The 26167-nt window shown below is 37.5% G+C and overlaps 1 protein-coding gene across 8 annotated transcripts in view; it reads right to left on the reverse strand.

Moving 5' to 3' along the window:
- FREM1 (FRAS1 related extracellular matrix 1) overlaps nucleotides 1–26167 on the reverse strand; it is a 165256-nt gene that overhangs the window by 70744 nt on the left and 68345 nt on the right. For all 8 annotated transcript variants that reach the window (XR_012037985.1, XM_072841396.1, XM_072841398.1 and 5 more), the window contains exons 13-19: nucleotides 25006–25173; nucleotides 22304–22512; nucleotides 19701–19794; nucleotides 15650–15902; nucleotides 11156–11350; nucleotides 9880–10065; nucleotides 3339–3535 (exon numbers count right to left, since the gene is read on the reverse strand). Coding sequence is in view for 7 of the 8 variants with exons in the window: in XM_072841396.1 (XP_072697497.1) it covers nucleotides 3339–3535; nucleotides 9880–10065; nucleotides 11156–11350; nucleotides 15650–15902; nucleotides 19701–19794; nucleotides 22304–22512; nucleotides 25006–25173 (1302 nt within the window). In the remaining variant the exon portion in view is untranslated. The remainder of the gene's footprint in view (nucleotides 1–3338; nucleotides 3536–9879; nucleotides 10066–11155; nucleotides 11351–15649; nucleotides 15903–19700; nucleotides 19795–22303; nucleotides 22513–25005; nucleotides 25174–26167) is intronic.

Here is a 26167-nt window from a genome sequence, read left to right on the forward strand (position 1 = left end):
CATTTATAACTTGACATGGTACTTAGCTGTCTCAATCTTTTTCTCATGGCAAGAATAAAGAGAACAAAGAAATACTTGTTTCCTCTTTTGAAACATAGCAAGATTTAAACAATCAGAGTGTATACACTTAACAGATGCTTATCGGTAATCTGCAATGCACTGGGTCTCATGCTGTGGGGAATAAGAAGATTCTAAAGAATCAAAGTCAGATGAAACCATGAAGGCCTGTCCATCAATAATTATAATGCAAGGAAGAAAATTATTTAGGGCTACTAAATATAGACAAACAAGAAGTGCAAAAGGGTGGAGAAGACCAGAGATGTCTTCATGGTAGAGTGGGCATGTAGCCTTAAAGGATACATATTGGTTAGATTTGTGAAAATGCCCTTTCTCTGCAGCCTCTCTTACTGAGACAGCCTTCCTGCTACCAGTGTCTAGTGAAGTGAAGAAGAATCACTTGCCATTCTGATACTTGGGCTAAAATGATGCTGGTTTCTTGTATCTTAGTCCTTACTGAGGACTAAGATGGCATCATAATTTAATGTGCAATGATGTAATTGTGAAATCATCTTTGATGGTGACTTGCCTTTTTCTCCAAGAATTTTAATAAAGCAACCTAAAATATCAAGCTTTTCAATCAAGCTTAGGACTTGGGCTCACTATATATATGGCTTTCTTATTTAGAAAATGGTAAATTACTTTACAATATAACTGGGACATTTCATTGGAAAAATTGGGATTCTTTTTTGCACAATGAATCTATTGAGATCACAAATGAAAGGTTTAGATCAATATACACAAAATGCAGCAACTCACTAGAAGAGCAGTTTGAAATGGATTATAATATCTTAAACTAAAACCTCATCGTTTTTTGCAAGTTGCAGCCCAACTTGATGGAAGCTCAACTGTCTACAAGAAATACACTTTTCCCCAAAAAAGCTAAATATGACTATTTTTAAAATCATTTAAAGATGAAAGTCAGCTCTGCCAGTAATACATGGGCCTCCATATTTGTTACTCTTCAACAGCTTCCCTAAGGAGTGAACAGGTAATATAAGTATGATTACTTTCCAAGAAGAGCAAGGGACAATTTCCCAGTGGCCTAATTATTTCAGAAACTCCAACTCTTGATAGATGCGTGACAATAGAGGTAGGTATAGAAGACTCATTTGTAGAGTTTTTCCTCTCTCTCGTAATTACTGAAGTGCTCTCTAGAGAAACTCATGTGCCAACAGAAGAGGAAGTATAGGAGCTGGCTCTTAAATCTCTTCATGAGATGACTCTCATATACCATGAAGAGACAGTAGAAAATTCAGATCAAATGAAGCCTTTTGTATTTAGAATTTGATAATATTTAGTGACAAATAAGACTAGATAATGGTTTCAAAATAGATAATATTTGCTTTGGTAAATGTCCGAAAAAAGATGCCCAACATAACAGCAATAATACAAACAGTACCTATTTATTAAGGGTCTAGTATGAGCCTGACGACATTGATCATCATAGGTACCCCTTAAGGATTTGATACACAGTTTGCAGATAAGGAAACAGAAAGATAGAGAGAAATAATTTATCCAGGACCCTACAACCAGTAAACGGCAGCACCCAAGTCCCTCTTACTCCAAAGCCTATGCTGATCCGTTTAACCAAGATTTGTGGTACACATGTCTTAATTAATCATATGTAAAAAATAGAATTGTTTTAAAAGATTATTATGCTGATATGAAAAGGTTTCCAATATATTTAAATAGATTTTTTAAAAAAGATTTTACTTATTTATTCATGAGAGACACAGAAAGACAGTGAGGCAGAGACAAAACACAGGCAGAGGGAGAAGCAGGCTCCATGCAGGGAGCCTGATGTGGGACTCGATCCCGGGACTCCAGGATCACGCCCTGGGCTGAAGGCAGGCACTAAATCACTGAGCCACCCACGGATTCCCTAATTAGATTTTTTAAAAGCAGAATAGTAGGCATAATAGGATCCCTGATTTATAAGTAAATACAGAAAAATTGCATATATATTATACACACACACACATACACACAAATCACTGGCATGTGCACAAGTTATTTTTGAAGAATTACTAAAACTCAATCAATGGGAGTGGCTGTAGGTAGAGGCTACAGAAGAGAGAGACTGCCATATTTCATTGCATATGTTTTTCACTATTCTAAATTGCATGACCATGTATTTTTATTATTATACTTTTATTTTATTTTATACTTTATTTATTCAGGAGAGAGAGAGAGAGAGGCAGACACAGGCAGAGGGAGAAGCAGGCTCCATACAAGGAGCCCGACATGGGACTCAATCCCAGATCTCCAGGATCAGGCTCTGGGGCTGAAGGCGGGGCTAAGCCCCTGAGCCACCCAGGCTGCCCATATTATTACATTTTTAAAGACAGTATAAAAATAGCTTTTAGAAAACAGCTACATAAAAATATGCTTTAATACATGTGAATTAGGACAACGGGTGTTATCTGAGAAGTGATATCATGGCCATTTTAACTATCTGAATTTTTAAATAAAACAAACATCATAGAAAGATAGCTTTAAAACTACATAAAAAATGATTCAAATTGAATTTTTTCATTCCATATATCTTTATAAATAGCTATATAAAGGGGTGCACAGGTGGTTTCTTGCTTTCGGGTCAGGCCCTGATCTCAGAGTAGTGAGATGGAGCCCTGTGTCAGGCTCCAAGCTCAGCAGAGTCTGATTGAGGATTCTCTCCCTGCCTCTCTCCCTCTGCCTCTCCCACTCATATTCTCTCTCTCTCTCTCTCTCTCTCTCCTTTTCTAGCAAAATAAATAAATCTTTTAAAAAGTAGCTATATAAAAAGATGCCTTATATATGTGAATTAAGAGTCCTTTGGTTAAGAGGCCATGCTATGGAATCAAACTGCCTGGGTGCAAATCCCCTATGTACCATTCCCTATATGCCACTTATTTCCAAGTTCTGTGATCTTGGGCCAATAAATTAACCTCATTGTGCCTCATTTTTTTTTTTTAGCTACTAAAAGGCATAATAATACCATCATCCTAAAAACCTTGTAAGTACTAAAAACAAGCACATGTAAAGGACTTGAAATAGTACCTACAACCTAGTAAGTACTCCATCCTATATATATGCAACTTAATTGCATCCATGCAATTCTATATGTTAGCACTTATAATCATACCATCATTATTATTAGGATAATATTTTTCAAGTAATTGCATTATATAATATAGATTACTGCTCTCCCCATTCCTTATCAACTTAATGTATTAAGTGCATAATAAAATCAGAAAATGATAAAAAAAAGAAATGGAAAATTCTGTTATCTTTCTTACAGTAATATTCTGCACTACAAAGTCAGGAGCTTCATCATTCATGGGGTTGATTATAATGTAAAATGGTATCTCCAAGGAGCGTTGCTTCCCATCTGTGACATACACCATGAACTGGTCAGCCGTCGGTTCCATCCTTAGATGCCTAGCCTGCACATAGTTAATGTGCAAAGCCTTCATGTCTCTCCACGGGAACGAAGCTAGAGCACATCAACAGGGAGCAGGTAAATAAGAAAAACATTTTTTCCCAAGCAACTGGCTCTTAATCCTTAACCCAATAGCCTATTTCTCAGAAAAGCAAATAAGATATCATCACGGCTGACTTCAGAATTAGGTATCAGGAGCTGCTATAATGTCTGTCAGCCATCAACATAAAAACAGATATCCATAAACCATAAGGAAGGAATAAAATTTGCATGGAGAACAGAAGGCCGATAACTGCTAAGCAGGATGTGTAGGGACTTCATGACTGTTCTTTATATAGTTGGAACGAATGTAAGAGAGACCTTCCCTTGATTAAAACCACTGCTCCTATATGAAGAATTCTTATAATACTTGAATAAGAAAGAGACTATCTCTTTCATGTAAACGCAAAACAAGAGTCAGTCAATCACTTGCCTAATTGATGTCAAGCAACAGGTTGGATTGAATGGAATTAGCTGTTTTGGTATTTTGACATTACCTTAAATCAAAAGAGAAAAATGCTCTAGGTTGAGCATTAGGTCGCAGGCCAAATTGCATACCTTTAATGCAATAAATCTCTTCTCCCAGCTTTACTGAGATATAACGGACATATGACATTGTAAGTTTAAGTTTTACAATGTCATGATTTGATATACACATACTATAAAATGTTACAATAAGTTTAGTTAACACATCATTCACTTCATGTGATTACCATTTTGTTGTTGTCATAGTGAGAACATTAAAACTCTACTTTCAAATCACCTTTCAAGTATATAATAGAGTATTAACTATAGTCACCATGCTGTACCTCAAATCCCTGGATTTTACATAAATTTGCACCTTTTAACCAACATCTCTCCATTTCCCCCACCCTTCAGCCCCTGGTAACCACTATTCTACTGTTTCTTTGAGTTTAATGGTCTTAGATTCCACATATAAGTGAGATCATATGGTATTTGTCTTTCCCTAATGTATTTCACTTAGCATAATGCCCGCAAGGTCCATGTGTGTTGTTGAGAATGACAGGATTTCCTTCTTGTTACAGCAGAATACTATTCTATTATGTGTTTAGATCACATTTTCTTTAAAAAAAAAAAAAAAGATTTTATTTATTTATTCATGAGAGATAGAGAGAGAGGCAGAGACACAGGCAGAGGGAGAAGAAGGCTCCATGCAGGGAGCCCGACGTGGGACTCGATCCCAGGTCTCCAGGATCAGGCCCTGGGCTGAAGGCAGTGCTAAACCGCTCAGCCACTTGGGCTGCCCCAAGATCACATTTTCTTTATCCATTCATCCATCACTGATCACTTAGGTTGTTTTCATGTGTTGGCTATTGTGAATAATGTTGCAATGAACATGGGAGTATAGATATCTCTTTGATACCCCATTTTCATTTCCTTTCGATATATACCCAGAAATGGAATTGCTGGATCACATGGCAGTTCCATTCTTAATTTTTTGAGAAATCTCCATAGTGGCTGTACTAATTTACATTCCTACCAACAGTGCACAAGTGTTACCTTTCTCCACATCCTCACCATCATTTGTTATCTCTTGTCTTTTTGATAAAAGCTATTCTAACAGGTGGGAGGTGACGTCTCATTGTGGTTTAGACTGACATTTCCCTGATGATGAGTGATGCTGAGCACATTTTCGCATACTTGTTTGCCATTTGTCTGTCTTCTTCGGAGAGATGTCTACTCAAGTCTTCTGCCCATTTTAAAATCAGATTATTTGGGCTCCTTTGCTATTGAGTTGCCTGAGTACCTTATACATTTTAGGCATAAATCCCTTATCAGATATATGGCGTACAAATATTTTCTCCCATTCTGCAGGTTGCCTTTCCATTTTGTTGAATGTTTCTTTTGCTCTGCAGAAGTCTGTTAGTTTGATGTGGTCTTTCTTTGTTGATTTTTGCATTTGTTGCCTTTGCTTTTGGTGTTGAATCCAAAAAAACATTGCCAAACCCTATGTCAAGGAACTTACCACGTATGTTTTCTTCTAGGAGTTTTACAATCTCAGGTTTGAAGTCTTTAATCTATTTTGAGATAATTTTTTGTACAGTGTAAGTCATTGGTTGGTCATTTTCATTCCTTTGTGTGTGGCTGTCCAATTTTCCCAACACCATTTATTGTCCTTTTCCCAGTGTATATTCTTGGCTCCTTTGATGTAAATTAAATGACCAAATATGAGTCGTTTTACTTCTGAGTTCTCTATACTGTTCTATTGATCTATGTGCCTGTTTTTATGTCAATGCCATCCTGTTTTGATCACTATAGCTTTGTAATTCAGTTTGAAATCAGAAAACATGATGACTTCAGCTTTGTTCTTTCTCAAAATTGCTTTGGCAATTTAAGATCTTTTGTGGTTCAAAAGACTTTTAGGATCGATTGTTCTACTTCTGTGAAAAATGTCATTTGAATTTTGGTAGTGACTGCCTTGAATCTATAGATGGCTTTGGGTAGTATGGACTTTTTAACAACATTAACACTTTCAATTCATGAATATATCTTTCCATTTGTTTATGCCTTTTACAATTTCTTCCATCAGGATATCAACTCTGTCTTAAAGTTTTTGGTGTATAAGTCTTTCAGTTTCTTGGTTAAACTTATTCCTAAGCATTTTATTGTTTTCTATGCTATTGTAAATGAAATTGTTTTCTTTATTTCTTTTTCAGATAGTTCATCATTGATGTATAGAATACAACTGATCTTTTTCTGTTGATTTTGTATCCTTTTTTTTTTAATTTTTTTTATTTATTTATGATAGTCACACACCCAGAGAGAGAGAGAGAGAGGCAGAGACATGGGCAGAGGGAGAAGCAGGCTCCACGCACCGGGAGCCCGACGTGGGATTCGATCCCGGGTCTCCAGGATCGCGCCCTGGGCCAAAGGCAGGCGCCAAACCACTGCGCCACCCAGGGATCCCTGATTTTGTATCCTAAAACTACTTAATTTGCTGAGTTGTTCTAACAGGTTTTTGGTAAAATCTTTAAAAATTTTCCATATAATATCATTCACAAACAGAGCCAATTTTACTTCTCCCTTTTATTTTGATGCTTTTTATTTCTTTTTCTTGCCTAATTACTCTGGCTGGGACTTTCAGTACTATGTTGAATAGGAACAGTAAGCATGGGCACACTTGTTTTGGTCATCTTAGAAAGTTTTTAACCTTTCACTGCTAAGTATGATGCTAGTTGTGAATTTATCACATACGGCCTTTATTATGTTTAGGTATGTTCCTTCTATACCCAATTTGTTGAGAGTTTTTATCATAAAACATTGTTGAATTTTATCAAATGCCTTTTCAGCATCTATAGAGATCATCATAGAATTTGTATCTTCCTATCAATTTGGTGTATCATATTTATTGCTTTGCATATGTTGACTATCCTTACTATCTTAGGTATAATTTCCTTTTGATCATGGTGTATGATTCTTTTAATGTGCTACTGAATTCAGTTTGTTAATATTTTGGGAGAAATTTTTACATCTATATTCTTCAGGGATATTGTTGGTTTGTGGTTTTTTTAATGGTATCCTTACCTGGTTTTGGTATCAGGGTAATGCTGGTCTTATAAAATGAGTTTGGGAGTTTTCCCTTCTATTCAATTTTTTGCAAGAATTTGAGAATACTGTTAATTTTTCTTTAAAATTTTGATAGAACCTGTAAAAATATCTGGTTCTGGGATTTTCTTTGTTAGGTTGTTTTGGATTACTGATTAAATCTCTTTATTTGTTATCAGTCTTTTCAAGGTTTCTAGTTCTTCATGATTCAGACTTGGTAGGTTGTCTGTTCCTAGGAATTAATCTTTTTCTTTTAGGTTGTCTAATTTGTTGATGTATAATTGTTCATAGTAGTCTCTTTACGATCTTTTGTATATCTGTGGTATCAGCTGTAATATCTCTTCTTTCATTTCAAATTTTATTTGAGTTGTCTCTGTTTCATGGTAAGTCTAGGTGAAGGTTTGCTTTTGCTTTTGAGGTTTTGTTTATGCTTCTGAAAGACCATGTCCTAGTTTCATTAATCTTTTCTATTGTTTTTTTAATCTCTATTTCACTTACTTTTACCATAATCTTTGTTGTCTCCTTCTTTCTGCCAACTTTGGACTTATTTTGTTCTTTTTATTTTTAAAGATTTTTTAAAAGATTGTATTTATTTATTCATGAAAGACAGAGAGAGAGAGAGAGGCAGAGACACAGGCAGAGGGAGAAGCAGGCTCCATGCAGGGAACGAACCCGATGCAGGACTCGATCCTAGGACTCCAGGATCATGCCCTGGGCCGAAGGCAGGCGCTAAACTGTTGAGTCACCCAGGCGTCCCGACTTATTTTGTTTATATTTTTCTAGTTCTTTGAGTTATAAAGTTAGGTTGTTTATTTGAGTTGTTGTTTTTTGTTTTTTTTTTAATTTAAGTACTTATCACTATAAACTTCCCTTTTAACACTGCTTTTGCTGAATTTCAGATATTTTGGTGTGTTGTGCTTGCATTTTGTTTCAAAATTTTTAAAATTTCTTTTTCCCAGTTTTATTAAGAAATAATTGGCATACATCACTGTGTAGAGCATGATGGTTTGGTTTACATGTATTGTGAAATGATTGCCACAAAGGTTTTGCTAACATCCGTCTTCTCATATAGATACAATTAAAAGAGAAAGAAAAAAAAGAAAAAAAATTTCCCTTGTGATCAGAACTCAGGACTTGTAGAAAATTTCATCTTTGACCCATTCATTGGTTGTTCAGCAGTATCTTAATTTACACATATTTGTGAATTTTCTACTTTTCCTCCTTTTATTGATTTTAATTTCATACTATTATGGTCAGAAAAAATATTTGGTATGATTTCAATCTTTTAAAATTTGCTAAGACTTGTTTTGTGACACTTCATATAATCTATCCTGGAGAATGTTCCATACATGCTTGAGAAAACTGTGTATTATGCTTCTGTTGGATGGAATGTACTACTGTATTTGTCCACTGGGTTCATTTGGTCTAATGTACAGTTTAATTCCACTGTTTCCCTATTGATTTTCTGTCCAGATGATCTATCCATTGTTGAAAGTAGAGTACTGAAGTCCCCTACTATTACTGCATTATTGCCATTACTTCCTTCAGATCTGTTGGTATATTTTTAAATATAGGGTGCTCCAGTGTTGTATGCACATAAATTTACAATTATTATATTCACTTGATGAAATGACCCCTTTATCATTTTACAGTGACCTTTGTCTCTTGTTTCAGTTTTGACTGAAGGTCTATTTTATCGGTTATAAGTACCCCTTCTCTCTATTGGTTTCCATTTGCATGGAATATTGTTTCCATCCCTTCATTTTGAGCCTGTGTGCCCTTGAAGCTGAAGTTAGTCTCTTGTAGGCAGCATGTAGTTGGATCTTTTTTTTCCTATGCAGTCAGTCATTCTATTAGTGCAATTAATCGTAAAACTAGCCTCTCTCATATTTAAACTGGATATGCCTCAAAGGTACTTAAAGAATAGTTTAGTTCATTTATTTCTAAAGTGTTGTCTTTGAATAAATAAATGGTGTTGTATTTGAATAGTTTTGGTTTTGATGTCTGTTTTTGTTTTGGTTGTTATTGCCTGAAATACAAGAGCTATTTAAATATCTGATACACAGGGCTCCTGGATGGCTCGGTTGGTTAAGAGTCTGCCTTCGGCTTGGGTCATGATCCGGGGGTCCTGGCATCGAGCCCCACACTGGGTCCCTGCTCAGTGGTGAGTCTGTTTCTTCCTCTCCTGCTCCACTTGCTTGTGTTCTTTCTTTCTCTCTAGCTCTGAACTCTCTCAAATAAATAAATAAAATCTTTAAAAATAAAAATAAATATCTGAGACACATTTTAGTTTCAAAATTAAAGCCATCACCTTCAACATTTCAGGCTCTCTCTCTGTTACACCCATGATACATGTCCTAATCTTTTCTACCAATGTCTATTAAAAATGCTAAAAGATTGAGAGAAGGAGACTTATGAGCTCCCACCAGATTTGATAGAATAAATCTATCAAAGATAAATCCAACTTCAAGATAAATCTAAATTCTATTACAGTATTTCGTGTTGCAATGAAGGTCTTTTAAAACATTCTTTCTTCCATATTTATTCTTAGAGTTTTCATAAGTGAAATCTCCACTTATTTTGAAGTAACTCACATACATGGGGCAATTCAAATTGAAAATCAAAATGAGAAACAATAATATTCAAAAGTATCCACTATAATAATAATAATATCTTGAGTGTACATAATGTTTTGAACATTTTTAAGTTCCTACCCAGCCATTGAGCATGATCTGGCCAGTGAGATCTGTAGACATAGGTGGGTTATCTCTGGTCACAAAGTAATGACTTACCTATGCTTATGCCCATATTGCTTTTTTCAAAACCTGCAGAAGGAAGTGTGTTTTCAAGGTAGCCAAACTGGGGAGGAGAAACCAAAACAAATTCCAAGTCATCTGTTGCAGTGTCAGGGTCAGTGGCGGACAAATGGTTAATGGTAACGGCTGCGGAGAAACCCTCATCTACCACAAACATGGTACCTGCATGCAAATAATAACGCAATTATGACTTAGCGTGAAATCCTCTAATCAGAATAGTGAAGACAAAAGGGAGTGATTGCAATTCCAATTCAGAGAAGCCTCCCATATGCAAATATACTTCCATGGGAGTTGTTCATTTCCTTTGGCATAATTTCTCCTTACAGTGAAAATATTCGGGGGTAATGGGTGGAATTTAATTTGACTTGTGGAATTATATTTTTTTTCTTGGACAAGCAAGCCAAACAATAATGGAAAGACAGCAGAAATACTAAATGCTCTAGTACAGCCCTTTAGTCATTCTCAAGGAACTCTGATTTCCCTTGTGTGTCTATAGAAGTGACAAATGAAAATAAGAACTGCCAAACTGTTTTAATGATAAGCCACTAAATGTAGTTTATGTACTCCTCAAGATCAGTTGTTACCTCTGTTTGTCAGAGCGTTAATTGCCTGCGAGCTATTATGAATTGCTCATAACGAACATTTTTTCATGCCTTGGTGCTTAATTATTCTGCAGGGATAATGCTTCCTTTCCAGAACATTGCTTGGGAGATAGTTTGCAAATTACAATAACATCCATACATATGCTTGTATTTTTTTTCTAAGAGACAAAACATATACATAATGCCTATGAAGCGATGACTTTCTAAAAAGCAAATAAGGTTAAATGTATATAAATGGTCTCTCTGGTATTTTCATTCTACTCTAATAGAAATTATTATGGATAAAATAAATTACTCCCTCTCTAGCAGGCAAATGATATTTTCCCACGTGAAATAAAACCAGAGTATTTGAGGATTCCAATGTTGTCCTCATCCCCTCCCACACACACACACACACACACACACACTCACTCACTAACACACATTCTCTCTCCATACAGAATTATCCATATTTTTAAACAAATAAATTCTTTTGCCTTGTAATCTTTTAAACATATGGAGTTTTCTGCAAATTTGTGTTGAGGCAATTCTCAGACAATTCTGCATGGTAGTTTCCTATTTTAACTATAATTCAAGTTCAATTCTTCACTAAACCACAGGTATGACACAGATGAGATGATGGAACATTAGTAGAAAAAAAACATTGTCACCTATTGCGATTGAAGGTGACTGGTTGTCCACTGGATGTACTGTGATGTTGAGGGCATACACTGGAAAGGACTCATGAAGAGGAATAGATGGATGAGGCCCATTGTAGCAACAGCCATTCACAAAAGGGCCAGCTTCTTCATCCGAAACCACCAATGTAATGGTATCAAAACAAGGCACCAGGCCAATCTCACCACCTGGAAGACACAACTACAGTTGAAAACTGACTCTATAAAAATATAGAATACTAAGATGAAACCAACTTACCTCTCTACTACATGTGTACAATGGCAAGGAAGGAAATCTAGGTGGGTAACCTGCAAAATTCAATTTTATCTCTATGAAAGGAAATAGTTGTGAAAATAATGAAAAAATGCTTGCCCATCTGTTGCCTCTGGTGAAATCCTGGCCAGCCATCTCTCACCATATGGAGGGGCAAAAAAGAGGCTAACAAGGGTCTGACAGTTCACAAATGAACAAGGAGAGGCAAAAAGCTTGACTAGTGATGGTTTCATTCTTCCTTCCTGATTGTCTAGTGTTAGGACCAACCTCAGGGAGAGCAGAAGGCACCCTTGTCCTTCCAACTGGATTGTCTTCCCATTTACATCAACTACCTTAAACGAACAACCATCAACCATGCCACCACAGTTAGGAGCAACGGAAGAAGCTGGGAAGGTGAAATAGAAAGATGAGCCACATTTTTGTCATTCGTTTCAATATTTTCCTTATTAAATAATAGCCAAGACATTAACAAAAGGGCAACAGGACATGGGGAAAAAGGTGGCATTTATTTTTGTTTTCCTTTTACTCTTTAGGGGTATGCATGTGGGATTTAATATGGCCCCAACTGAAGCAGCAAGAGGTAGAAGGGAAAAAAATGTGAGGATTAGATAGTTTATCAGCAAACCAGCCAATCTGCTCTTGGTTAACTAACAGCACAGAGGTAGAAGATCCAGGGAACAGAAATGTTCTGCAGATGCGCTTTTGGTAATTCTCATGCATAACATTGAAAGTGCCAAGAAGGAAGCAATTTCGTTTGGAATTTTGATGAGACCAGAGCACAAGAGATCAGGGATGTCATTGGTCTTTTCACAAGACACATTGGTCAAATATACACTGTACTGTTCTTGGGATTATTCTACCCACTTAAAATAATGACAAGGAAAATCAAGAGATGATATTACGGAGCAACCAATGATTGAAGAATGAGAAAACTGGGCTTGTAAGAAAAAATAAAGTTGAAGTGGAGAGAATTAGAATTAAATAATCTGCCTTTAAGTTTAGGAGTAGTAACAATTATAAGATGCCTCTCATTTATTCATATTTATTTAAAAATAAATTGGAATAAAGCCTATTTATTCCTCATTCATTTGATAAATATATATTTAACGGCTCTTGTGTGATAATTAGTGTTCTGGGTTCTTCAGCAGAGAATCAGGCAGACATTTTGAAAGCATCAAAATCAGTTCAAAAGAATGTCAAATGCCAAAAGACCTATTATGGGCCAGGCACTGACACAATCTCATGGCAAAGAAAGAAAAGCAGCTTGTTAGAGTATCACAGGTGTATGTATGTATTAAGAGGAACCATGTGAAATTGCCACCATGAACTCATTTTTTTACTAATTAAATGGAAAATTCCTATATCTCAGCCTGACTATGCACACGGAGCTGCAAGTGAAGAAAGATGAAAGTTCTGGCGGACAGGGGTGTGGGGGCAGGGCACACATGGCAGAGAAAGTCTAAGAAGTCTTTCCAGATGGCTCTGCTGGCTTTATCCTGAGCATTAAGTGATGAGTACTTTACCAGGCAGATGAAGGAGAGAACTGGGATGGAGAAAGGAGAATCTGCAAGGAGAGAGAGCCAAGAAGAGAAGTGGAAAAATCATTCCAAGGAAGAATAAACAGCTTTTTTAAAGAAAAAAAAAAAAAAGCAAACATAGTGCCTTCCGTAACTGTAATTTCAAATATAATGAAGTGTTGGATACATTTACAGAAAAGCCAGGCTGAGCATCATGGGTGGAGAATTCTCTGCCTCAAATGGAATATAGTCTTAGCGTGTGATTTATATTTAAAATGGTTGACCACAATGTTATTTAAAAATTTTTGTTGGAATGACTTCATGTTTAATGTTGGGAGAAGAGCAGATTCTCTGATGATGTAACTTTACATCATCAAATATTATTCAATTATTAAAACTTACATTTACAAGAACTTCATAACATTTAATAAATATCTTAATAAATTTTTAGCTCACAAGCTCAATGAAAAAAGTAATTAACAAAACTGCACATACATGATAGGCAACTATGTAAAAACTTATGATCAGAAGAAAGAAAACAAAGTACTGTAATACTGAAATGTCAACAGTGACCAGTTTTGAGAAGTAGATAGGTGATTTTTCAAAACTTCATTATTATTTTCCATGCTTTCCAAGTTTTTTTTTAATGGCATGTAGTATTATTTTTATCATCATGGAAAGCAAAAAAAATAATGGTGACAAAATTATTCTCAGGTAGCCTTTATAATCAACACATAAAGGCAAAGCAGAGCCACTAAAACTTTAGGTCCTCCAGTACTGTGTGGTCCTTATACTCTCTCCCAGGCAATGCTAAATAATTACCAATTGAGTAATTGCTAGAACATTACAAGGAAACACATCATTCAAATAACAAACCATCTTCTGAATTGGAAGTATTTCTGCTAATATAGTAACACAACAACAACAAAATACCCATCTATCTCAAGTAATTTGCCTAGTGTTCTAAAAAAAATTAGTTCATACTTCCTTATGTGGCCATCACGCTGGAAGAGATATAAAGATGGACACCTGCTGTTTAGCACTTGGAGCAAAGCACTGGAAGAGAAGACAGATTCATCTCACCCCCAATTTATCTATGCTGCTTTAGCCTGCCACCGATGTTAAATTTATATTAAAACCAACAGTTATCGGGCTACAGCCCCTTTTCTGCCAGTCTATCTGAGACCTATTGAGGAAATCCGAATGAGGCACCCAGGTGTGGACCCTTGAAAGACATCGGGCAAGTGGACTCTGCTCCCCAGGACAGGGCAATAACCAGTGAAACCCTTCCTAAGACTAAACACACTTAGGAAGATAAAGGGATACCATTTTTTCAAGAGATGTCCGGCACAGTGATTAAAATGTGCCATACTAACTAACTGGCCATAAAACAACTGGTATCTTACTAAATCATGGTTTTCCAAAGTACAGATAAAAATACTATTTCACAATATGCCCCCTCCCCATTTTCAATTAAGCCTTTTCTATCTCAGTCTCCCTACTCTGGGTTCCTCAAGGCTCTCACACTGACTGCTTGTATTCTCCATGTGTTTTCAAATAAGGAAGTGATTTGAGTTCTGAAACCTCTTATTCCCTGTGCCCTACCTGGTCTTCTATCCCCATCCTGCTTCCCATGGAATCTACACACGAGAGCAGCATATGGATGAGTACACATGAAACTGTAATCGAGTGGCAATAAAAAGTGTTTAGAGGAAGTATACAGTATTATTACCGAGGAAGTGCACTCAAACCAGAGATCAGAAGACGTGCAAGAGGCAAAGACTGATGAGGTACAGATATGTGACACGTGAGTGAGTCTGTCTACCCATTTAAATTGAAAGTCCTTTGCAGCTGAGTCTGGATTATACTCCTTTGTAGCCCACAGTGCCCAGTAGTGTGTCTTGCAGATAACAGATGCTGAGTTAATATTTTTCTTATTTGTACATTTGACATGCAGACAAATGCCATCTGGGTAACAATATAATGTGATGCCAGAAATGAAAGAACAATGCTAATAAACAAGCTTTTACTGTATCATTACTCTGTGTTCATTGCTGTCTAATGCTGTGGGATTATTCAAAACCATAAGATATCACCTTTGCTTTTCAGGAATTCAAAAGACAAAAAAGTTACTCCTTAGGAACTTGATGGTAATCAAGTAAACTTGTGTTTTTTAAAAAATCTTTTTTATTAAGTAATCTCAGTGCCCAAAATGGGGCTCGAACCTATAACTCCAAGATCAAGAGTCCCATGCTCTATGGATCAAGCCAGCCAGATGCCTATTAAAATTAGCAATATAATTATCTTAGGGTGCTTACTTCAGGCATTTCTGCTATGATTTATGGATCCCAAAGCTGTGATGGTCAAATGAAGTCTTTTTTGAATTGACCAAAAAGGGAATGCAAACGACCCAGGGTGAATTAAAGGTCTCAGTAGAAGCATCAGGAACAAAACAGCAATAATAGGTGCTCCTTCTCCACTCTTGGAAATTCACTATGTTACTGAGATCAGAAATCCTTCTAAATATGGTGATTATGCTTATAAAATGGGTTACAGGCTGCTGCTACTGTTGTTGCTTTTTTTAACAGAAACAAGCGTTAAGACTTTTAGATTATCAGAGCCCCCAGCAAAAAGGAGCGTTATGACTGTTGTGGTGCTTGCATCCGCTCACACACTAGTCGCCGTGTGGTCACTTACCCGTGTGTTTGTACGTCACAGCCCCCGAGATGACATCTCCCTGAGAGAACTGATCCACTGTGACTCCAGCCTTCCTCACCACCCCATGTTGAGGCTTTTGAGCAATCACAAACATCAGTTTCAAGTCATCACTGTCCACATCAGTAGCAAAAATGTATTCAGAGGTGATGACTACCTCTTCGCCCTCTGAGCAATGCATCATGGGAATGAGGTCAGTCTTTAGGATTGGTAGCTCATCATTTACAGGGAATACCTGGTTGGGGGGAATGCATGTTTTCAAGAAAAAGAAAGCAATGACAAATTGCCCAACTGTTAAACCATAGCTCATAGTTGGAATGACAGGCATTTTCAATCTTCCAGACACATGAAACAATAACCGTGGAATTTGGCCAAGCAGGCTGTGTCTTTTCCCCATATGAACCATCTTGCAAGAAATGGCCAACATGAGAGACATTTTAGGTAGAAATGGAAGAGTATGGTTATGGTTTGGGACTCAAAGCTCTCATTTATTTCTAGACAGACAAAATATAAATGTAATACAAATCAGTCTTCACTGAAGTCCCTATCCTCCTTCGTTAAATTCACACATATTCTAGAGGAAATCTGGTCCTTGTGGTCTGATGCATTTACATTTACCACATCAGAGTTATTTATATTTCAAATTATTTGGCAATTACAAAGCTTTCCTCCACCCTCAACTTCCTGCCACCCAGGAAGTTTCTCTAAACTTATAATAAGCAACAGCTTATTTCAAATATTTTGAGTTAACTCTGAAACTCCATAACCATTAAATCAATCCCAGACTTCAACTTGATGAAACATTTTTCTCTCACTGTATGAAAATAAAGCTCTAAGTAGAAAGGAAAGAAGAGCAATATGGAATCACTCTGGCTCTCTGAATCTAAAGGAATCACCCAGACACTTGAAAAGGCAAGTCCTTTATTTTTTTAAAATGTTTTAAAAAATTTATTTATTTGAGAAAGAGAGAGAGCATGACTGGGGGGAGGGACAGAGGAAGAAGGAGAGAGAATCTCAAGCAGACTCTGTGCTAAGCATGGAGGCTGACACAGGGCTTGATCTCCTGACCCTGAGATTATGACCTAAGCTAAAATCAAGAGTCAGAAGCTGAACTGACTGAGCCACCCAGGGACCCCAAAAAGGCAAGAATGAAGGACTTTCTGCCTCTGAGTTCATGGTCTCAACTTGGTGTATCTGCTACACATTTAGTTATCAAGTCCAACCTGCAGATACTCTCAATCCCACATTTCAGGCCCCTTCACTTGAGCCATGGTGATCTTTTTAAAATGTGGCTTTCATAACTCTGTTTCTCTTTAGATTGTGTATATCTTTCACCTTTTAAAATGTGGCTTTCATCAAGTCACTGCCATATGGGGACAAGCAGCAGCTTCCTAGGACTGTATTAGGAATGTATTAGGCCTCACTTCATGTAATTGCGGGCCTTTGCCACCCCACTGCCTTTTCACCCAAAGACACTGAGTTCCTCCCATCTTGGGTCTTTGCACCATCTCTGCATGCTCTCTCTGCCCTGTGGCTCTGTAGACCCTGCCTCAGCTCCTGGCTTGCCTACCCTCTCCTTCAGATTACATTTGGATTCTTCATGGAAAACTTCTTAGACAACTCAGACTCATTTAGGGACTTCTACCATTTACTCTCTTTTAGCACCTCATTTACTTGTAGATATATCCATATTTTAATTATTTCAGTGATAATCTACTTAATGTCTGCCTTCACCCCCTGCCTATAATCTCTAACTGAACAGAGACTTTCTTTGTCATGTTCATCATCGTATCTCAAGCATCTATCATAGGCACTGGCATATAGAAAGCATTTCTTAAATATTTATAGAGTAAATAAATGAATGAAGGTAAATATGTATTTATGCTCTGGATACCCTGTTATTTAAACAGGCTAACAACTCTACAATAAGTATACATGAAATTATTTTCATATTTTCCTTTAAAGGGTAGATGGGGTAATAAAAACTCAGATTTATTTATTTAATCAAAGGTAAAAAAAGTATGCAATACTGTATTCTATTTTCTATTGGCTTATTAGGGAACAATATCTTTGTTCAAGTCCTCTGAGTGGATTCATTAAGGACCCTCTTTATTACTGTTCCTGACTCTATCTATGAATGGCACCAATACATCCATGATGACCACCTTACAAAACACAAAATAGCCTCAGTTTTCAAAGGATAATAAAGCCCAAAGGCAACAGAATTTAACATTCTTCCTGGATAGAAAACAATCACACATAATTGTCCAAAAGTTACCTGTACTTCTAATTGGCTTCCAAGGGCATGGCCCTTTTTGTCTAAAAATTCACAATAAACAGACTGCTTACATAGTCGAATGATTTGGGGAAAGTCATGGAAACTTCTTGAACTTAAGTTTCCTTGCCTTAAAATGGAGATAATTTCTTCTTCATCTACTTAAAAATAATAGATGGATATAATCAACCTAAATTAATTACTAACCATAAAATACCATACAAACACATTATTACCACTAATAATAATTTCATATCACAAAGATCTGACAAATTTCAAACAGAAATATTTGGTAGATAAAAGTCATTAGTGGTTCTTTCTGGGGCATGATAATTCTTTCAGCATACCTTCCTTTGTCACTAACTATAAATACTTGCAAATCCTATGAATTTTGTTTATGGATTTAAGTGGTCACTCAACAGAGACATGCAGGGATTCCCATCAACATTTATGTGCAAATTTTTCATCATTTGTCAAAAGGGGGAAAAATCATTTCGAATATATCTCAGAAAGGAGTATATGGTACAGGAATTCACAAAGGGGCACTACATACATGGCTTCTTCCACACAAGAAGGAAAAGCCCAGTGATGCTAGCCTAATCCAGCCAGTTGCTAAATAAATATTTCTGAGTGTTATAGCTCAAAAATATTAGAATCAATTTATGCATAGAACCAATTGGGGGTTTTATTTAAATTCAATTAGTTAACATATAATACATTACTAGTTTCTGAGGTAGAGGTTAATGATTCATCAGTCTTATATAATACCCAATGCTTATTAAATCACATGTCCTTAATTTCCATCACCCAGTTACCTCATACCTCCTTTCCCTCTAGCAACCTTCAGTTTGTTTCCTATGATTAAGAGTCTCTTATGGTTTTTCTCCCTCTCTGATTTTGTTTTTTTTCTCCCTTCCCCTATGATCCTCTGTTTTGTTTCTTAAATTCCACATATGAGTGAGATCATATGATAACTGTCTTTCTCTGAACAATTTATTTTACTTAGTGTAATACCCTATAGTTCTAGCCACATGGTTGCAAACGGCAATATGTCATTTTTGATGGCTGAGTACTATTCCATTGTGTGTGTATATATATATATATATATATATATATATATATATATATATATACCACATCTTTTTAAATTAAGTATCTAGGTTTGAGATCAGAGTGGTTTAATCTTTAAATGGATTAGAAAGAAAAAGTATTATGCCCTTTTCACCAGTATAATTTTGTTGTTTATTGCCTGTCCTGAGACATTCAGATGTAAACAAGTATACTTTTGTTTGGAGTCGACATGTTTCAAGTTCTATCAGGAACTCTTAAGAGACTTCCAAATAGGGGCACCTGGGTGGCTCAGTGATTGAGTGTCTGCCTTCGGCTCAGGTCATGTTCCTGGGGTCCTGGGATCGAGCCCTACATCAGGCTCCCCACAGGGAGCCTGCTTGTCTCTCTGCCTATGTCTCTGCCCCTCTCTCTCATGCATAAATAAATAAAATCTTTAAAAAAAAAAAAAGAAACTTCCAAACCAGGGGTACCTGGTGGCTCAGTCATTTGGGTATCCAACTCTTGATTTTGGCTCAGATCATGATCTTAGAGTCATGGGATCAAGTCCTGTGCTTAAGATTCTCTCCCTTTCCCTCTATTCCTCCCCACCCTACTCGCATACATGTGCTCTCTCTCCCCTCCATAAAAGAGGCTTCCAAACCAGATGGTTCATTTCTATATGAACCAGGGAGTAAACGTTCTACCCACCTCAATGTGTAGAATAAATTCTGCTGAATTCGTGCCATCTGTGACCTCCAAGAATATGTCATCCTGAAGTATCTCAGATCCATCATGCTGATACCTGTAGGGATGATATGTGCCATTATCCCCTCATGGCCACTGTGACAGTAGGGCATGCCTGACACAAAAGCTCTTCCATGGCTTTGCCACATGGTCAATAAATGAATAACAAAAAACATAGCTTAATCATGAAGTCACATACTTAACTACCCAAGTATCCCTGAATGTAAAAATGGCTCCACCCTGGAAGAATGTGTTATATGCATTCATAATTTGTCCCCAAATCCAAAACCTTCCCTTCAAGTTGCCACCATGGCAATGGGAACCAGTTGGTGTAGTTATGCTTACTTATGTAAAACAAGGCTGGGGTCAGGGGTTACTGAGAAGACATCAGACAGGTAAGAGTAAGACACTCTATGAATCTCGATGAGCCCCCTTCTCCCCTCCTCTTATGCCTACTAATCTTTCTGCTTGTGCTTTCAATCTACCCAGCTCTTCTCTAAAACTCTAATCTATGAATTACTTATTGCCTCTCTCCCTCCATTTTCCCTTTTCTATTTACTAGCTCTCTTCCACTCAATCTATAAAGATTTTCTAATCTCTCCAGACTTAAAAATATTTTTCCTTGGCTTAGCATTAGCCCTATTTTCCTTTAATTCTCAGTCAAGCTTTATATAACGGAATTATCTAATTCAAGACTTTTCATCTACTCTCCAGCCACTGTAGTGATACATGGTAAGTTCTAAATAGCTGTTGAACTGAGCCAAATTTTTAGCTTATCAGTGATTTGTTCACAATAGGAAATAAGCGCTAGGAAATGAAATTTAAAGTTACATAAAAATAGTATACTGAGGGGCGCCCTTGTGGCCCAGTGGTTGAGCATCTGACTCTTCATTTCAGCTCAGGTCATGGATCTCAAGGTTCTTGGCTTGAGCCTTGCATTGGGCTCGCACTCAGTGGGGAGTCTGCCTGAGGTTCTCTCTATTCTTTTCCCTCTGCTCCTCCCCCTGCTCATGTACACATACTCTCCCTCTCTCAAACAGATAAATCTAAAAAAAGAAATATAATATATCAAACATGTATAACACTTACATATGAAAAAATCCCAGGTCTAAAAGGTGTTTTACTCAGGGCTAGACCCACCCATACACTGGGTAGGGACTCAGGTTTGAGATTTCATTCCAATGGCAAAGAAAGTCCACCTTCCATCCCCAGTATCCTCCCACACACTGCCTCCTATGATCCCTGATATTTTCATCAAAAATAGATATGTGATAATGTACTAATCCTATCTTACCATGCTAATACCCCTAAAAGGACCAAGTGGATATAGGAATACATATCCAAAGGTATGGCTATGTTGTCATACAGAACAAAACCAGACTCCTCCATATACTGAGTGACCTCAACCTCTTAGTTTCTTCAATTATAATATGAGAATACAACCATCTCCCATGTCAGGCTTGATTACTGTAAAGATTAATTAGGGGAAAAAACATAAATGCAAGTCTATGGAAGAATCCTTGCTGGCAAATACTAGTACTTTTTCTTCCATCCATCATTCACTCCCTAGTAAGAATTACCTAAACAGACTTCTTGTTCTAACATGTAGCTAAAACCTGAGATCTCTTAAAAAATGAAATTTTAATAAGGATAGAAGTGAGTAGTGAAAAGAGGTCAAGATACTGGAGACTGTAAATAAAGAATGCTAAACTAAACTAAATCTCAGATGAAATTGATCTTCCTATGTACAAATCTGAACTCCTAGTCAACTTCCAAGTGTGGAATTAAGCATTTGATGCCGAATACTTTCTGAAGGATCAAAATTCCCATTTACAACTTGAACTTATAAATGATAAGTCAACTAATATATCTCTACCTGACCTTTGCTTTTGAGTATTTTCCATTGTTTTATAGAGAAGGCATTTTACTAGATTTTGTAGGAACGTTTTTTACAGAACTGCAGTAGATAGAAGAAATGAAAAACCTCAAGGTGAGGGGAACTGCTGTTGGACCATAAAAAGTGAATTGTTCGATTTTTGACTGGCAAAGACCCAAGTACTACTCCATGCCCTACCTCCCTAGCCTACCCTACATGTTTGCTTGCAAGTCCATTCTCAGTAGAATGAGATAAAAATTTACACTAAAGATGTTGATCAACAGATTTTTATCCCAGAATTTCCAGGGTTGTGAAACTGACCTTCTTTAAAGCTGAGTTCAACTATGTAGCTTAGCCATATAGATTATTTTAGTCTACATTCATTCAGTTTGGCTATTACCTCTTGTGACATGTATAGTTACAGCAAATTAATATTCATGGTAATTAATTCCTGTTGTTCAAATATTCAAAAAATAATTCCCACCGATAGAGAAAGCCAGATGGAAAGAAAATGTCTGGAGAGAAATTAAAAGATTGTCATTTCTAATTTTCAACCAAACCTTGAAAGTATTAATTGGCATGCTGGTACCCCTGAAAAAATGGAACAAACTTCTTTCCCTTACTTTGCCTCACAACTGATCCAGATGAAGGCCAAAGCATATCAAAAAAGAGATCCAGGAAATGTTCTAACCTAACTTTTAAGGCATGGAGGTCTCCCCAAGAAAATATGTCTCCTATGTTTAGAGGAAATCCATCCAGCTCCACTCTTCCACACTGAGGCAGTCTTTGTAGGGAGAGGTAGATGCTGTCCAGTTTGGTATCCACATCAGAAATCAGAACATTTTCTGTGCTGATGACACATTGAGCTCCCTCAGCCACTCTTAGGGGGTTGGTAAACACCTAAAAAGAAGGAAGAAAACATTCGAAGCCTTGTTCTATGAGCTATCACTGAAGACAGAGCTCATTAAATAAAAAGGGCAGGGTGTGAGGAGATGGGCAGAGGAAATGGAAGTGAGCAAGGAGAAGTCATAGCCTTCACTTGGAGACCTGCTCTATCCTCCTGCCCACCAGGTCACAGCTGCCCCAAAGCAGCCCCTGCTCACGAAAATTATGAGACCAACCACCCTGAGACAGTTGCTTTCTATTCTTCAATACATTACTTCTACTAGCAAAGGAAAACATAAAACAAGAGCCTTCTTTCCCTACAACTACCTTCACCCCCATCCTTCCCACATGCCTTACTCCTATATTTTTACTGTTTGGAGGAGAAAGAAAGAAATAATACTCCTGTTATTAAAAGAGGAGCATTATTTTTAAACAAGGTCCATGTCTGCCAGCTTCATTGATTCTCTAGTTGCATCAATTAATACTCCAAGATGCTAATATTTCAAGGGATATATTCTGCTATATTCTGTGGTTTTAAATTATAAATGTATTTTAGGTCAACTTTCAAAAAATAAAAGCATAATGCTAATTTGCTCCAACTCATTCATCACTAACTTTTCTGTCTCTGCCTAAACCCAGTGCTTAGGTTTTGGGGGTCTTCCTGCTAGCATCATATTATGATCACCTAGTGGTTATCACTCAACTCAGCTATCTGCAGGTATTTCACACCAGGAAACCAATCACTCATGACTGGTTTCACTGCAGCTACTCATTTAACTTTATTTATAATATTCTCAGTTCTCTAAGGTATGATTTCATTTGTCCCATACACTATAGGAAAAAGAAACCACTATGCCACATTAGCCCTGAGTCCTCATAACTATTCCATCTACCTTCAAAAGAGGAAGATAACTGTTCCTTTCATCATTTCTAATTCTCTCCATAAATCATTTTTCTCTAGCAAGAGGTTTGGATTGCTTTGCATAAAGCACTATTTCTCTCCATGACTGTTTTAGAAAAAGCTTTGGCTTCTTTAGATGCTGGGCTAGTTCAGGGCATGTATCTCATATACAGAAAGAACGGTCTGAATAAAATCTAATCAAATTAACAGACATAATAAACTACTCCCTCCACAGGGAATGTGATCTGGTCCCTGACAGGGAAGGAATCAAAGAATATAGTTCGGGGGATCCCTGGGTGGCGCAGCGGTTTGGCGCCTGCCTTTGGCCCAGGGCGCGATCCTGGAGACCCGGGATCGAATCCCATGTCGGGCTCCCTGCATGGAGCCTGCTTCTCCCTCTGCCTGTGTCTCTGCCCGTCTCTCTCTCTCTGTGACTATCATAAATAAAAAAAAAAAAAAAAAAAAAGAATATAGTTCGGATTCTTTTGTCTTCTGTGTGAGACCTTTAGTGCATCTTTTGCCAAAAGTTGCAAGTTCAGAGGCCTGAGGGGGCAGGTCAGTGATGTAAATGAGTGCACTGGGCTACGTGGGGCCTTTTGAGACTGGAGAGCAAGCCCTGGCAACTGCTGCTGGGGGCAAGTGAGTTCACTGCTGCTAGAGCTTCCAAATTTTCAAGTGAAGCTAGAAATTCAGACTTGATGTGAAACTTCCTGATGTGTAAATGTTGGCAACTCACTAATTAAAAGTATCATTTGGCTCTATCAGAACAGTTCTGTGGGTTGGGTAAGCCCCTTGGTCTTCAGAGTGAGACCTCTAGCCTCCAGCTTTGGGCAGGTGTAGAGATGGGGAGGAGAGACCCGGAAAGGGAGCCTCAGGACTCCTGGCTGTCTTCCAGGTAGGTACTTGGAAGGTGACATCTTTCCAGAGGGGTGAGACATGTATGGGTTGTCATCTCTCTTGTTCCTGATATGTAGGTAATCTTACTTTGTCTTGCCACTCCTGAGGGGAAAATGAGTCCAGGAATAGCCACATGAATGAAGTCTAGCCCTCTAATGGGGTTTGAAACAAACTGTCAATATGAAGTCCAGCCTCACAGATCAGATGCAGAAAGTAGCATCGCCTTTGTAGTTCAGTTTTAATGAGATACCCAAACGCTTGAATGCTTATGTCAACACTAAGGCTGAGATAGGAGAGGATGGAAGGACTCATCTTAATTCATTTGAAAAATTAAAAAGCTTATTTAGATTAGTGAGCATATAGTTGGCCTGCAAAGAGAACAAATAAGTCCTTCCAGTTGCTAAGAGACCCATAACTTAATCCCCTTCCCCTGATCAGCATGTGAGACTTAGCAGAAAGGAAATGAAATGAAAGAGGTTTTGATAAAGCTTTGAAAATAATGCCAAATTCAGCAACTGGAAAATCTCACCTTTTAGACTGAAAGTCCCATGGGGAGGTAAAAGCTTTTTTTCCTACACTGTAGCTGGAAAATTAAATAGTTCTATAAAATAGCTAACGAAAAGTTAGCATTTCCAATAAGTCTTGGAGTCTTCTTTTCTTTCTTTAGGTCTTCCCTCCTTTTTGTCTTTCACATCAAACATCGTACATACCTTAGGAACTTGATTGTCCACTGGAAGAATTGTGATGTTAAAGCAGATCCCATGCAAAGTGCCTCCATGCTGGTTACTGATGGAAAATGCAAACTGAACATATCCTGGATTGAGGCCCATATCTTGCATGGGTGGCTTGTAGGCCACTTTCATGTGGTTTACAGCATGCTGCAAAGCAAATCGAGATGGAAATGTGGGCACCCATCTGCAAGGATCAGAGACTTTCAGAGAACTAGGTCTCCAAGAGCCATCACATTGACACAGAACATTGGAAGTGCCAACATCATCAATTTGAAGATCCCAAAAAGCTCTGTTTTAGAAATCACATTTTCTAAAACCAGGACGGAAAAGAACAAAGGAATTAAGTAAATATGTCAAGCGCTTGAAGCCAGCCAACTCTATAAAAGACCGCGGATGTGAATTTCAACCCAGCATTGCAATAAATTAGCTGTGTGATATTGGTCAAAGTACTTAAACTTGCAAGGCCTCGATTCTTTATCACTAAAATAAATAAAATAATAAAATACTAGTACTGAGCACATGGGGTTTACACACTTATTTGCAACATCTAACTACAGTGAAATTAGGCAGAATTAACCCTCTGGGCAGGGGTAGCTGCTGCCTAAGTATTCATCACCATTACTGTGACTCTCGGGGGAGTATTCAGGGTACAGTACACAGGAACAGGGAGAAGGTTAGTGAAGGATTTTGGAAGGTAGTAGTTCCCCTCAAAAAAAAAAAAAAAAAAAAGATATGTTAGGGAATCCCTGAGCGGCTCAGCGGTTTAGCGCCGCCTTCAGCCCAGGGCGTGATCCTGGAGTCCCGGGATCACGTTCCACGTCAGGCTCCCTGCATGGAGCCTGCTTCTCTCACTGCCTGTGTTTCTCATGTGTCTTTCATGAATAAATAAATAAAATCTTTTTTTAAAAAAAAAGATATGTTAAAGTCCTAACCTCTAGTACCTCAGAATATGACCTTATTTGGGAATGGGGTTATTGCAGCTGTAAGTAGTTAAGATAAGGTCACACGGAAGGGTGAGCCCTTCATGGAATGTAACTCGTGTCCACAGAAGAAGAGAGAGACACAGAGAAAAGATGGCCATAGGATAACAGAAGCAGACTGGGGTGGTGATCCAAAAGTCTAAGGAGGAGACAAGGAAGGC

The sequence above is a fragment of the Canis lupus genome, chromosome 10 (assembly GCF_048164855.1).
Source record: "Canis lupus baileyi chromosome 10, mCanLup2.hap1, whole genome shotgun sequence".
Taxonomy (NCBI): Eukaryota; Metazoa; Chordata; class Mammalia; order Carnivora; family Canidae; genus Canis; species Canis lupus.